Source organism: Astyanax mexicanus, chromosome 13 (assembly GCF_023375975.1).
Source record: "Astyanax mexicanus isolate ESR-SI-001 chromosome 13, AstMex3_surface, whole genome shotgun sequence".
NCBI lineage: Eukaryota > Metazoa > Chordata > Actinopteri > Characiformes > Acestrorhamphidae > Astyanax > Astyanax mexicanus.
In genome coordinates, this window is record NC_064420.1 from 20,471,736 (window position 1) to 20,484,491 (window position 12,756).

At 37.8% G+C, this 12,756-nt stretch overlaps 1 protein-coding gene across 1 annotated transcript in view; it reads right to left on the reverse strand.

Annotated features, from left to right (window-relative positions):
* Positions 1-1,923: 1,923 nt before the first annotated feature.
* Positions 1,924-12,756, reverse strand: part of slc1a7b (solute carrier family 1 member 7b) — a 108,127-nt gene continuing 97,294 nt past the window's right edge. The window contains exons 9-11 of the mRNA XM_007233109.3: positions 9,779-9,913; positions 7,118-7,217; positions 1,924-4,636 (exon numbers count right to left, since the gene is read on the reverse strand). Of these exons, the coding sequence (XP_007233171.2) occupies positions 4,373-4,636; positions 7,118-7,217; positions 9,779-9,913 (499 nt within the window). The 3' untranslated portion in view covers positions 1,924-4,372. The remainder of the gene's footprint in view (positions 4,637-7,117; positions 7,218-9,778; positions 9,914-12,756) is intronic.

The window sequence follows — 12,756 nt, forward strand, 5'->3', positions numbered from 1 at the left end:
CAAAAATGTTCTATTGGGTCTCTAATAACAGCGTAGTTACACATTAACAGCCCATGCAACAACTACTGTAATTACTGGTGAAGTACACATTGTTACAGACTGATTATTTTTGTACAGGTTATGTAATTACTTGTGTTTTTTATTATTATTATTTAATCATTAACACTGACTCTGACTCTCCTGGGAAGGTTCACCAGTGTTCCATGTATCACCATTTGTGAGCCTTAGAAATGACCTTTTGTAACCTTTTTCAGTCTGATAGATGTCAATGACTTTGTTTTCTCAGACATTTTTATCATGTACCATTAGAATGTATGTAGCAAAGGATTAAATGTGTTAAGAGATTTGACAGAAAAACTCTAAATAAGAGAAAAAAACCTTTTTTAGCTGCTTAGCTGCTTTTAGCTTTTCAGAAAATTAGAGTTTCTAATAACTGTGTTGTTACACAAACACTCCATAACTACTGTCACTACTGGTGAAGTACACATTGTTACAGATTGATTACAGTTTTACTGATGTAATTATTCTTGGTTCTCTTTCATATTATTAAAACATTAACACTGACCTTAAGTGAGGCAACTAAGACCTGGAGTTCTTTAGATTTTGTTCTGTGTTCTTTTGTGACCTCCTAGATGAGTTCTCCATACCCTTTTGGAGTAATTTTGGTAGGTTGGTTACTCCTGTAAGGTTCACTGCTGTTCCATGTTAGCAGCACTTGTGAATAATAGCTATTACTGTGGTCCTCTGGAGTCTCAAAGCTTTAGAAACGACATTGTAACCTTTTCTAGAATGAGAGAAGTTAATGATTTCTGTTTTCTCATCTTATCCTAGACTTTGTTTTCTCAGATATTCTTATCATGTACCATCAGAATGTATGTAGTAGAGGAATAAATGTGTTAGGTGATTATACAGAAAAACTGAATAAGTGAAAAAAACATCCTGGATGAGTTGACCTTCTGGATGAGTTGTCCATGGCCTGGAGGGTGGCTGGCATCTCGGCCGACGCCACGACCGACGCCACAAGGAGCAATGCACTCGCACCGTGGCTTTGATTTCTCAGCCACGGGGCCGCTCGAGTCTGATGTTAAGTGAAGTTTAAGGGTTAACTTTATGTAGCAATCAGTGCTGTATCTTTAACTAAGTCTGAAGCTCTGAAAAAACATTTTGTACATTGAGTTTTAGAGCTGTAAAATTGACTGGGGTTATGCTTGTAGGCGTTCTCTGCTGCAGTGCTGTCTGCCAATCAGAGTCTATATATTTGAATGCATGAATATTCATGAGCAAGAGCCAAAACCTTCAGAGAGCTGTAATTCAGTGAACTAAAGTAGGGCTAAATAGAAACACCTGAACACTTTTTTTCACTAAAAATGGCTCACATGCCATTCATTCATACTTGAGAGAGACACAACTAGACATTGTAAAATGAATTAAAAAATGATACAATAAGACCATGGTTAATCTCGCTGTGGAAAAAAAATGCAATTACGTGCAGTAATAACATGTTTATTTCATATTTGTGTGGTAATAAGATGTTTATTAACATTATTAAATCACTGAGAGTTATTTAACAAAAAAGACTCATTTTATAAATGATATATGATGCCAAAGGATTCATAATTTATGCTGTTATGCATGGTCAAAAATTCTTGTTCCCCTTAAACAGAGATCTGACAGGGGTGGGTCTGCTCCTCTACTGATAAGGCCTGTGTGAAGATTTCTGAACTCATTCACTCACCTTTTACCAGCAGAAAATCTGTATTTTCCAGATAAACCCTCTAAACGATTCCATCAAAGCTGAAAGAGAGATGTTTTGTAAACCACAAATAGTCAGGTAGCATAAAGCTGAAGCAATAACACCTTTTAAAAATGTATTTGAAGGCGACTTACATAAGGACTTCATAACACATCTACTTAAGTAACAGCTTAGGTTAAAATGTTTATTGAAAGGAGTGTTCATAAGACTTAATGCACCCATATAAACCCTTCACATGACCTGATGTCAACGAACAGTACAAATGTCAAAAGCTTTGACACACCTTTGACAAAATATAAAACATATTCTGGTTTGTTTAACACTTTTTATGTTTGCTTAATAGTTCTATATGCTTTTATTCATAGATTGAATGACTTTAGTATATTAATCTACAATGCAGATGTAAATGTGTTTCCAAACTTTTGACTGGTACTGTGCATTTATTCATATCTACATTTTCTGAGGTAAAACTTAAGACAAGTGACAATTGTTAGAACAACCATTTATAAAAGTTTATGTAGGTTAATATCAATTGTTATAACAGAGGTATATTGCCCTTCATTGATATTATCAACTAAAGTGACGATATATAGGTTCAAATTATAATGTAACACTGTTATGAAAATAATTACACTACATAACTGTATTTATAACTGTTATGTATCAGATAACTTATTACAACATCTTATAACAATTGTTTAAATCTATTTTTGAGTTAAAAAAAAGTTAAACTATGTTATTTAATAAGTTATTTAAGTTGTACACAGTAAGTCTTTTCAGTAAGTCAGTAAAGTTTTTTGTTATTACTGACAACTTGAGTTGAATTAAGCATGAAGACAATGGGTCCTATGTTGGACCTAAATGCGAGACGACACTGGATTTAGGGGCATGTCAGTGTCTTTGGTATCGTGAGGGCACAAAAAATATGACTTGCGCAGCTCAAAACGCACAAAAAGCATGTACTAATTCTCTAATCATTGGTGTATTTTGGGTGCGTTACGTGAAATAAACCAATCAGTGTGCCAGTTGTCATTCCCTTTAAAAGGCAGCTGCCCTCTGACTTTGGCGCATTTGCATCTTAACATCGCTGTGCTTTTGCGCAGCAAAGGATAGCAGAGGATACTGACCTGCTTGTGCATGCTGTGAACAGTAATGTTATTTTATTTTGTTTATTGTTGACGTAAAAGCTGGAGAGTGCACGGCGCACTTGCGAAGCGAGAAAGATAGATATGGACGGGTGACTGTTGAGTGTTGTCAGGGTTTAAATCGGTCAGTGGCGCAGAGTGGCGCTTTGTTTTTTTTGTTTTTTTTGCTGCCAAGATAGAAACACGGCAGAAATGTACCTGAACACACCTCACTTCCACACCACCACACCCATCAGCGCAGATATATTCCAGTTCTAAAATAACTCAGATGCTGTCTTTTTAAACTTTTTAGCGTTATTTTAACGAGCATCACAACGCCCATTGTGCAGGGTGTACAATAGAGCCCAATGAGATATTCCTAAACTTTAACTTCACTGATGTTTTTTATTGTTATATCAATTGCTTTGCACAATAGTTCTACTTTGAACTTCTTCTTTTTTACTTGATTTAAGTAAAATATAGAAATATAATGCTATAGAGTTAAGCATCTAAGCATCATAGTAGCTTAGAAAATGATGCTTGCTCTTACAGCCTACAACATAGACAGGCCAGACAGTTCATTATCATAATCATTATTTATGAACTACAAGTTTATTGTATAGCAGAAGGTTTCATGATTCATTTGAATAAACATTTGGCATAAAATGTTCAGCCAACTCAAAATAGTTTTGTTATGTTTGAAAAAAATCTAATAAATTTTAATTGTATACATGAAACTAAATGCCATTAACTTTAGTTTGAGGACCTATTTCAGTCATTTAACACTTATTTAACGTGTTAATGTGTTATGAAATCCCTATATAGGTATGTAGCCTTCAAATGTATAGTGTGCTATGTTTAATGAAATATCAGTATACAGTATAAAGCTGAAGTCAAATTCCTTTTGTTTGTTGCTTTCCGTTGTGTCGAGAGAAATGGGATAAATATATAATATATAGAATTGTTTTCCCATGTAATGCTCAGAAGGACACAAATCAATCGTACATACGTTATATAAAAACTGAAAAATGAGAGAAAACAAAACAAATGCAAGAGTACATAGATTAATAATTAATATTTACACTTGAAATATATATCACATTGTTTGGCCAGTCCACACTAAAGGACTGAAGAAGTTCAGGCTCCCAGACTGGGATTTAAAAACCTCCTCCTCAGCTTTCAGGCTTTCAGGCTTTACAGTTTCCTTCCTTTCAGGGTCTTGGAAACGATGCAGTGTGTTCCAGGAACCTGGCAAAACCCAAGTGTCTCTGCTCATTCCAGCCAGAAGGCCTTGTCTCGGTTTGATTCGTCCTTTAAGGGTCAGTGGTCAGACAAGCTGAGCGAGATCGTCTCTTTCCAGACCAGGGAGGTGACCCATGGTGGTTCAGTCAGTAGAAATCGTAGAAGAGCGCAGAAACGAGACGAATTAAGATCAAACAAGTCAAGCAAATGATGAGAAAAGACCAGCATGCTATATCTCGCCCGTGGATGGCCGCTATACGTTGGTCTCCAGGCCGTTCATGTCGATGGCGCAGTGGTCCTTGTCTTTGTGCTTGAGGTGCCGAGGAGGAATGGGGGGTTTCTTGCGCTCTGGAGGAGGAGGTCGCACTCCCTCCTCCAGCTGCATGAGGCGGGCCACGTCTGGGGGGATGTGCTCGGGTTTGCCTCCTGGTGGAAGAGGCTGGAAGTTGCCGTTGTTCTGCTGACAGTTCATCAGCTGCTGGACGTTGAGAGGTTTGGTCTCGCAGATTAGAGGAACCTGCAGGAGGACAGACCACAGAGACAAGAAGGTTAGGGAAATGATATTAGACTTCAATAACTTCAATTGATCCTCTGTGTAAAAAAGGTTAACCGACACTTTGACGTTTGGACTAGTTCCAGATTCCAGTCCTTTGGGTGGGTTGATTTGGGCTTAACGGTTAAATCTTTGAGTTATTGAATGTATGGTCAATGATTAAGTCTGCTAAACTGTCACTAATGGGCTATTTAATGGCAATAATTGGACATAATTAGTTACTTCTACTAGCCTTCTTTGCTCCAGGGTACTGATCTGTCTCAATGGTCATTGATTACAGGAGATATACACCTCCTTCCCTCAGTAAGAGCATCCAGCATGACAATAACCTGAAACAAACAGCCAGGACAACTAAGAAGTGGCTCCATAAGAAACATTTTAAGGTCCTGGAGTGTCCTATATAGTCTCCAGACCTCCAGATTAAAAAAAAAATCTTTTAAGGGAGATGAAAATCAATGTTGCCCAGTGACAGCCCGAAATCTGTATGGAAGAATGGGACAAAATCCCTGCAACAGTTTTTGTAAACTTGCTCAATAACTACAGGGAATGTTTGAACTCTGTAATCGCAAAACCAAAGTTTCTGTACCAAATATTAAGTTCTATATATCTAGTTCTAAATACTAATTAATTATTTTGAGTTTTTTAGACTGTCTTTCACAGATGAAGTTTACCCAACTATAGGCGTTGCATTGTTTTTATTAGTACAGTAACTATAGTTAGTATAGTCACTGACAATAAGCGTCAGTGACAGGAGGACACGCCTAGTATGCAAACAGACGATGCCAGTAGCCAATGGGAAATGTTTGAGTTTTACTCCAAACCACACCCTAGGATCACTAAAGATTTAACTAAAACAACACCAGCTTCTTTGTAAACACTTAAATGCTTTAATTGACAAAGTGTTTTAACAACTAGTCTCTGGATTTTTTAACACTTATGTCAGGTTAACACCCAGGGGGTCAGAAAAGGTTTAAACTGTGTTTTTAAGAGCTGGACATCACTGGAAGTCACTTCAGTAAGGCTCCAGAGTCTCCACGTCTCTTTCTTCCACTCTATTTTAGTCCAACTTTTTCTCCAGTTCATGCTTTAAAGCCGGGAAAACCAAGCCTAGTCAAGCTGTCCAGAGGCAGCTCTCCCACATACTTTGGCAGATAAATGATAAAGAGCTTGTCCTGCACACATGGTGAACATTAGAGCTCTAATTCTGCACAGACTGAAGCTTTCAAAGCTCAATAAGAGTCGAGCGTGATCAATAAAACATTCACAAGTTTTAATTCTCATGGTCATAAAGTTAGCAACAAGTTGTTTTCTTTTTTCCATTCTGTCCATTTGTTCTTAACTAGCGTGTCGTGGCTGGAGGTCTGACGAGTGACCCAGAGCTCTGACACTTTGCTGAACCTGGTTTGGAAACTGCAGACGCAACAGAGTGAAAATCACATTTTCCACAAATTTGGATGGATTTGACTGGTAATCAAAAATACATGGTTCTTAGAAAAGCAGCAGAGGGACAGAATTTCAAATACAACACATTTATAGTTCTGAACCATATACTGTATACACTACCAGTCAAAAGATTTAGAAAAAAAATGTCATTTAAGCTCTTCAGGTCCAGTGAATAGATTTAAATGGTACGTAATCCAGTGGGAGTAAATGGCACAAATTTAGCAGCAAACTATTAGGGCTTCTAAACTAAAAACAACAACACAAACTAAGTCTGATTTCTTCATATATTGTGTAATTTTGTGGAACAAAGTACACAAATAGTAATCAGAGCCTTAAATTAAAGCCTTAGTGTTTGATATTATATGTACTCATAACAGTACATTAAGTCAAAAACCTATATTTATACCCAGTCGTGCAAAAAATATAATTGAATAATAATAATAATAATAATAATAATAATAAATAACGTGATATAAATATATGAAAAATTCTGTAATATACCGCCCAGCACTTTGTTATGTGTACTCGATTCGTTATTTTTGAGATAAAAAGCAATGATAAATACAAAAAAAAAGTTTAAATCACCTCCAGCTATGGTTTCTTCACTGTAACAACCGTAACATACTGGCTGCTTATATAGTATGTTACCTTTTAGCATTGCTAGCCACCAAATGCACTGAGGAACACTGTAGTGAAGATATTAATCTTTAGTATTGACCAGTTTTCACCCAATTGGCCCAAACCTTCTTCCTCACAAACCTACTAATCTTTATAATGAGCTTGGGCTTAGTAAGCAAATGCTGTGGTTTGGTCCTTGTTTAGGGGAGGTCCAACCTTAAAACTTGATCACTTGGCCTTGATGGGTCAGTCTTAGCCAGAAACTTTTTTAGCAAAATTCGGGTTCTGTACAAAACATTAGACCAGGATGAACTTCTATAAAAACATATTTATTTTCATTAAAATAAGACCCCCACAAATCTTTCTATGTTTCTGAAGACTCACCCCATCTCCTTCCTGCATGAAGTCCTTTCTGCAGATATGTGCCATGATTCCTGTAGCGAGGGCATCTCCCATCACGTTCACCATCGTGCGAAACCTGTCCCTAAACACAGGACAAAGAGGACAATCGTCAACAGTCAGAAAAAGTACCAATCTTCTGCTCAGGCTGAACCGCTGTAAAATTTAAGTGATTCATTTTTATTTATACACATGATGATGTGTATATTTATACGCAGAATTATGATTTGTTGTCAGTTATACTGTATATTAATTCCATTCAGTTACACAAAAGCATTACTTAGGTCAGATTGTTGATTATCACCAGCATAATTCAAAAAGTATCCAGTTAGTACATTTTTGCAGCTCCACAGCATAATGCTGGAACCTGTGTCTCTCTATTCTACTGTTGTCATTAAGCATTCAATAAATCAAATCAAATAAAACTGATTTACTATCTTTTTGAATGTAATGTTTAAGTTATTATATTTTTTCATGGTTTTGATGGCATCACAGGAACATATCCAGCAGTCACCTTTCTCTCACCAAGAGGTACACTACCCAAAAGTAACCTCTGAGAACCCTTTATTTGGGAAATGGGGAAGCACTTCTAAGCCCTCTTGTGGCAAGAGGCAGTGTCTAAAGAGACCACACAATTATTTACTGTGCTGTATTGACTGTATCACAAGTTTTGCAGCAATTTTGCCAGCGAGGGTTTATACACATAGATAGACTTAATAACTGGTTGGGTGTTACTTTTACAACAAATGTATGGCACACACAGTTTGCAAAAAGTTTTTTTTTTCTCATCGGTCCACAGAGAATTTTCCCTAAAGTCTTGTGGATCATCAATATATTTTCTGGCAAAATTGAGACTTGCCCTAATGTTCTTTTTGCTCAGCAGTGGTTTTTGTATTGGCACTCTGCCATGTAGGCCATTTTTGCCCAGTTTATTTCTTATGATGGAGTCATGAAGGCTGACCTTAACTGAAGCAGGTAAGACCTGCAGTTGAATGCTTTCGATGTTGTTGTGGGGCCTTTATATAACCTCTTGGATGAGCTGTCACTGCACTCTTGGGGTAATTTTGATTAGCCTATCACTCCTGGAAAGGTTTACCACTGTTCCACGTTTTAGATATCTGTGGATATTGGTTCCCACTGTGGTTTACTGTAGTCCAAAAACTTTCCAAACGGCTTCATAACCTTTACTGGGGGGCAAACACTTTTTTACACTGGGCCATGTAGCTTTGGCTTTTTTTCTTCTTTTTTTAACCTGATTTCAAAAACTGCATTTTGTGTTTACTTGTGTTGTCTTTGACTAATATTTAAATCTGTTTGATGAGTGGCAAACATGCAACAAAAGTAAGAAATCATGAAGCACCAAACATTTTTTCGCACTCCTGTAGATAGATAGATAGATAGATAGATAGATAGATAGATAGATAGATAGATAGATAGATAGATAGATAGATAGATAGATAGATACAAATATAAAAACTCATTGCAAAAAAATAATTCAGTGAAAATGCATGAATATATTGCAAGTGTGGAGCTACTTTGAGCTTGTTAATGGTGTAAAAATAGCTTTGCATTTCTTTGCATGGGCAATGCTATTCCCATACTGCTAGCCTGTTGGGAGCATCAGCTAAAAGCACTGTATTTCGGAATGCTGGGGTTATCCTCAATTCCCAGTGAGTAAAAAAAAAATAATTGAACACTATACATTTTACTGTGTGCTTTAATACTACAGTTTATACAACAGTTAGTTCCGACCTCAAAATCTGATTAGTTGAGAAAGTTCTAACCTTGCTGATATTTGTGATAACAGCACGGCCTTCTCACACTAAATCTGTGGACACGTTGCCGAGTAACGGCATATACACACACAAGACATTTTTAATCATCACCAGCACCAACAGCAGCAGCAGCTTAGCAGAGGCTAGCACCCAGCCAAGGCACTCTCACCCGCAGCCCACTGTGCTGACTCGTCTTTTGTGGAAAAAAGAGAAAGAAAATCCATCAGCAGTCACCTCGCCTGCAGTCTGATAGACGGAACGGTAACCAGCCAGGTTAGCCTAAGCTAATCTAATGCTAAGCTAAAGCAAGCTACGCTAACCTGACCACAGTCCAGCTGGCTAGCTGAAATGCTCGTAAACGTGCAGCTTTCACATGATGACGACTCCTCTGAGCAGGAGAGGAGAGTTTAAGCGTTATTTTATGGTCCTAACATTTACTAAACCCCTTAATCCCCAATTTTGATTTCAAGCTAACGTATAAACCATACGCCATTTTGTAAAATTCAAGTAAACTGTTGTGTTACTGTTTACTTGTTGTGAAACTACTTTTTGGCATAAAGCATATTCATTATATATATATTTTTAGGGTCTTTTATTTACTTGATTAATTTAGTAAAAAAAAAAACTGTTGTATAAAAGCAATAGAACATTTGAGGTTGTGTGTTATCGCAAATGTAGCGATCTACGTACGGCACACTCCCTCTCGTGTTCTATACATTTAGGAACCTACAGTATACCCTCAAGAAACCTGTACCTTTCTGAATAGTATTCATGAAATGCTGAATACCAGTTTCTGTTTATCATTACTGAAATTTTTATTTGTAAGAAAAAGACTTTAATTAAAACAGACTGAGTTTGGATGTTTACTTACAAGGCCCAGTCCACAGCGATGATGAGCGTGATGTCGTCGGTGGGCAGGCCTACAGATGTCAGAACTATCACCATGGTAACCAGACCAGCCTGTGGAATCCCAGCAGCACCGATGCTGGCTGCCGTTGCTGTGATACTGGAAAAAATAAGAAACAGCAAAATGACCTTAAATTAGAGAGATGACCCAGCGGCGTGATGAAAACATCCTAATGATAAAAGTGTCCCAGCTGCTGGACGGAACGCAGAGCAGCGCTGACAGACCCCGGACCTCCGCTGAACATTCCAGATGTTTTTCAGATGTGAAAAGAAAACAGCAGGGCGAAAGCAGAAATGCTGTGCGCTGTTTGAACGTAATGGAAGATGCCGTTCTCCGTGACTCATTCATGCTGCGGGATTCCAAAGTACAGTTACACAACTTGGCTAAAGAACGGGAATTCTAAATTTTCCACTAATGATTTCAGCACTTTTTCAGTTCCTACTACCTCAGTAACCCTGAAGAACAGGACTGGAGCAAGCTGTTTTGAAAATATATGAAATTTTATCAAAAAACATTATTTTCGTTAAATACTTCTCGGTTTTGCCACTGTCCTGGTGGTTATTAGGTATACAAGTGCTCTAGTTTTATATAATACAACATACAGCTCTGGACAATTAAAGAGACCACTTCAGTTTCTGAATCAGTTTGTCTGATTTTGCTATTTATAGGTATATGTTTGAGTAAAATGAACAGTGCTGTTTTATTCTATAAACTACAAAAAAAAAATTCACCCAAATTTCAAATAAAAATATTATCATTTAGAGCTTGTGTTTGGAGAAAATTTAAAAATAGCTAAAATAACAAAAAATATGCAGAGCTTTCAGACCTCAAATCATGCAAAGAAAACAAGTTCATATTCATAAAGTTTTAAGATTTCCAAAATCAATATTTGGTGAAATATTCCTGTTTTTTAATCACAATTTTTATGCATCTTGGCATGTTCTCCTCCACGAGTCTTACACACTGCTTTTAGATAACTTTATGCCTTTACTCCTGGTGCAAAAAATCAAGCAGTTCAGCTTGGTTTGATGGCTTGTGATCATCCATCTTCCTCTTGATTATATTCCAGAGGGTTTCAATTCATTCAAGTGGTCTCTTATTTTTTTTTTCAGAGCTGTATTTTGCCCATTGGAAATGAATACTGCATACGTCTGTATGTTCTTGCTGGAGTGTGAAGTGATGTGCAGGTGTGATGGATCATGGATCATGTATAAACCAATAGGGAGTCAGAACGGTATATATGTTTATACATCTCATCCAACCACAATCAGATTCACTCGTTCTGTGTGTGTGTGTGTGTGTGTGTGTCTGTGTGTGTGTGTGTGTGTGTGTGTGTGTGTGTAGTAATAACAGTGATTGCAGCTCAGTTGCAGGTGGCTGAAATGCAAACAGCAGGCTGTAGGGTTATACAGCGGCTAATCCCACCTCTTAATGGAACACACACTCAAAACATCTTTTCACCTTGACTGTCACATGTGCAGTTCAGTTTACCTCACAAATCCCCCCTCTACACACACACACACACACACACACTCTCACACTCACCCCACTTACACTTTTTTTTCCTGATTTGCTGTTTCTCCCATCTGCAGAGGCTCCAGATGAACTCTCAACTGTCATCTATTTGATTTGTCCCTCTACGCTCTGAGTGTTTGTTGTGTTTGTGTGTGTGTGTGTGTGTGTGTTAGGGGGGGAGGTGCATTTACTGTCCAGCTGCTGTTCAGCAGATGTAAAGCCCCAATGCCTGTCAGAAAACATTATTAATCAGGCAAATAGGCATCTAGCAAATAAAAAAACAAGCCACTCGGCTTTTTCTGACCCCAGTAGCTGCTCAAATCCACATGTGGTACAGAAATCAACCAATCAGATCAAAGCCCTTTGAGAGAAGAGTCAGGTTGAATGTCCACTGCTATATGTATGGACTGTTCTAGGACGGCTTAGTATTGTTTTGTATTGCCTCCATTCTGATGCTACAGAATGAGAGAAAACTTGTCAGAAAAGCAGCCAAGAGACCTATGGTCACTCTGGAGGAGCTGCAGAAATCAATTCACAGCTAAGGTGAGAGAACCTGCCACAAGACAACTATAAGTCCTGCCCTCCACAAATCTGGCCTCTGCGAAAAGTAGCAGGAAGAAAACCATTGTCTAAATGCAAAGTGCTATGTGTGGCAGACAATGAACACTGAACACACTAACCCAAACTATGAAACATGGTGGTGGCAGCATCATGCTGTGGAGATGCTTTTCTACAGTAGGGACAGGGAAATTGATGAGGATGATCAAGGGAAGAGCAGATGGAGCTAAATACAGTGCAATTATGAAAAAAAAAAACCTGTTGGAGTCTCCAAAAAGACTTGAGACTGGGAAGGAGATTCACTTTCACCTTCCAGCAAGACAATGACCCTAAACATACAGCCACGTATCACTTAAAATCTCAGTTCTAAATCTCAATAAAATACATTTTTTAAAGTTAAAGCCACTGTACATCCAATCTCATCACGTCCATGTGGTATATCAGTGTACAGTTTTGAGTACATGTATATTGGTATTGAAAACAGTAATAACTGTAGATGTTTATAGCTTATAAGGCTTTAATAGCATTTTAAGATTACCGTTAATACATGTTTTAATGCATGTCGTCAAAATGCCATTAACTGCATGTGTGACATATCTTTATCGGGGTCAGATGAGGAGAGAGAAAGAGCGAGAGAGCGAGAGAGAGAGAGAGAGAGAGAGAATAAAGACAGATGGAAATGTGAGGCCTATGACTGAAGTGTATTAGGGATAAAAACCAGAGAGTGAGAGAGAGAGAGAGAGAGAGAGAGAGAGAGAGAGAGAGAGAGAGAGAAAGAGACAAATGGTGGCACGGGTGGAAGCCGCTAGTGATTTGCCTCCTGGTCACATGACGGTCTTATCAGAGGATTACAGTTTTCACTCTTCTCT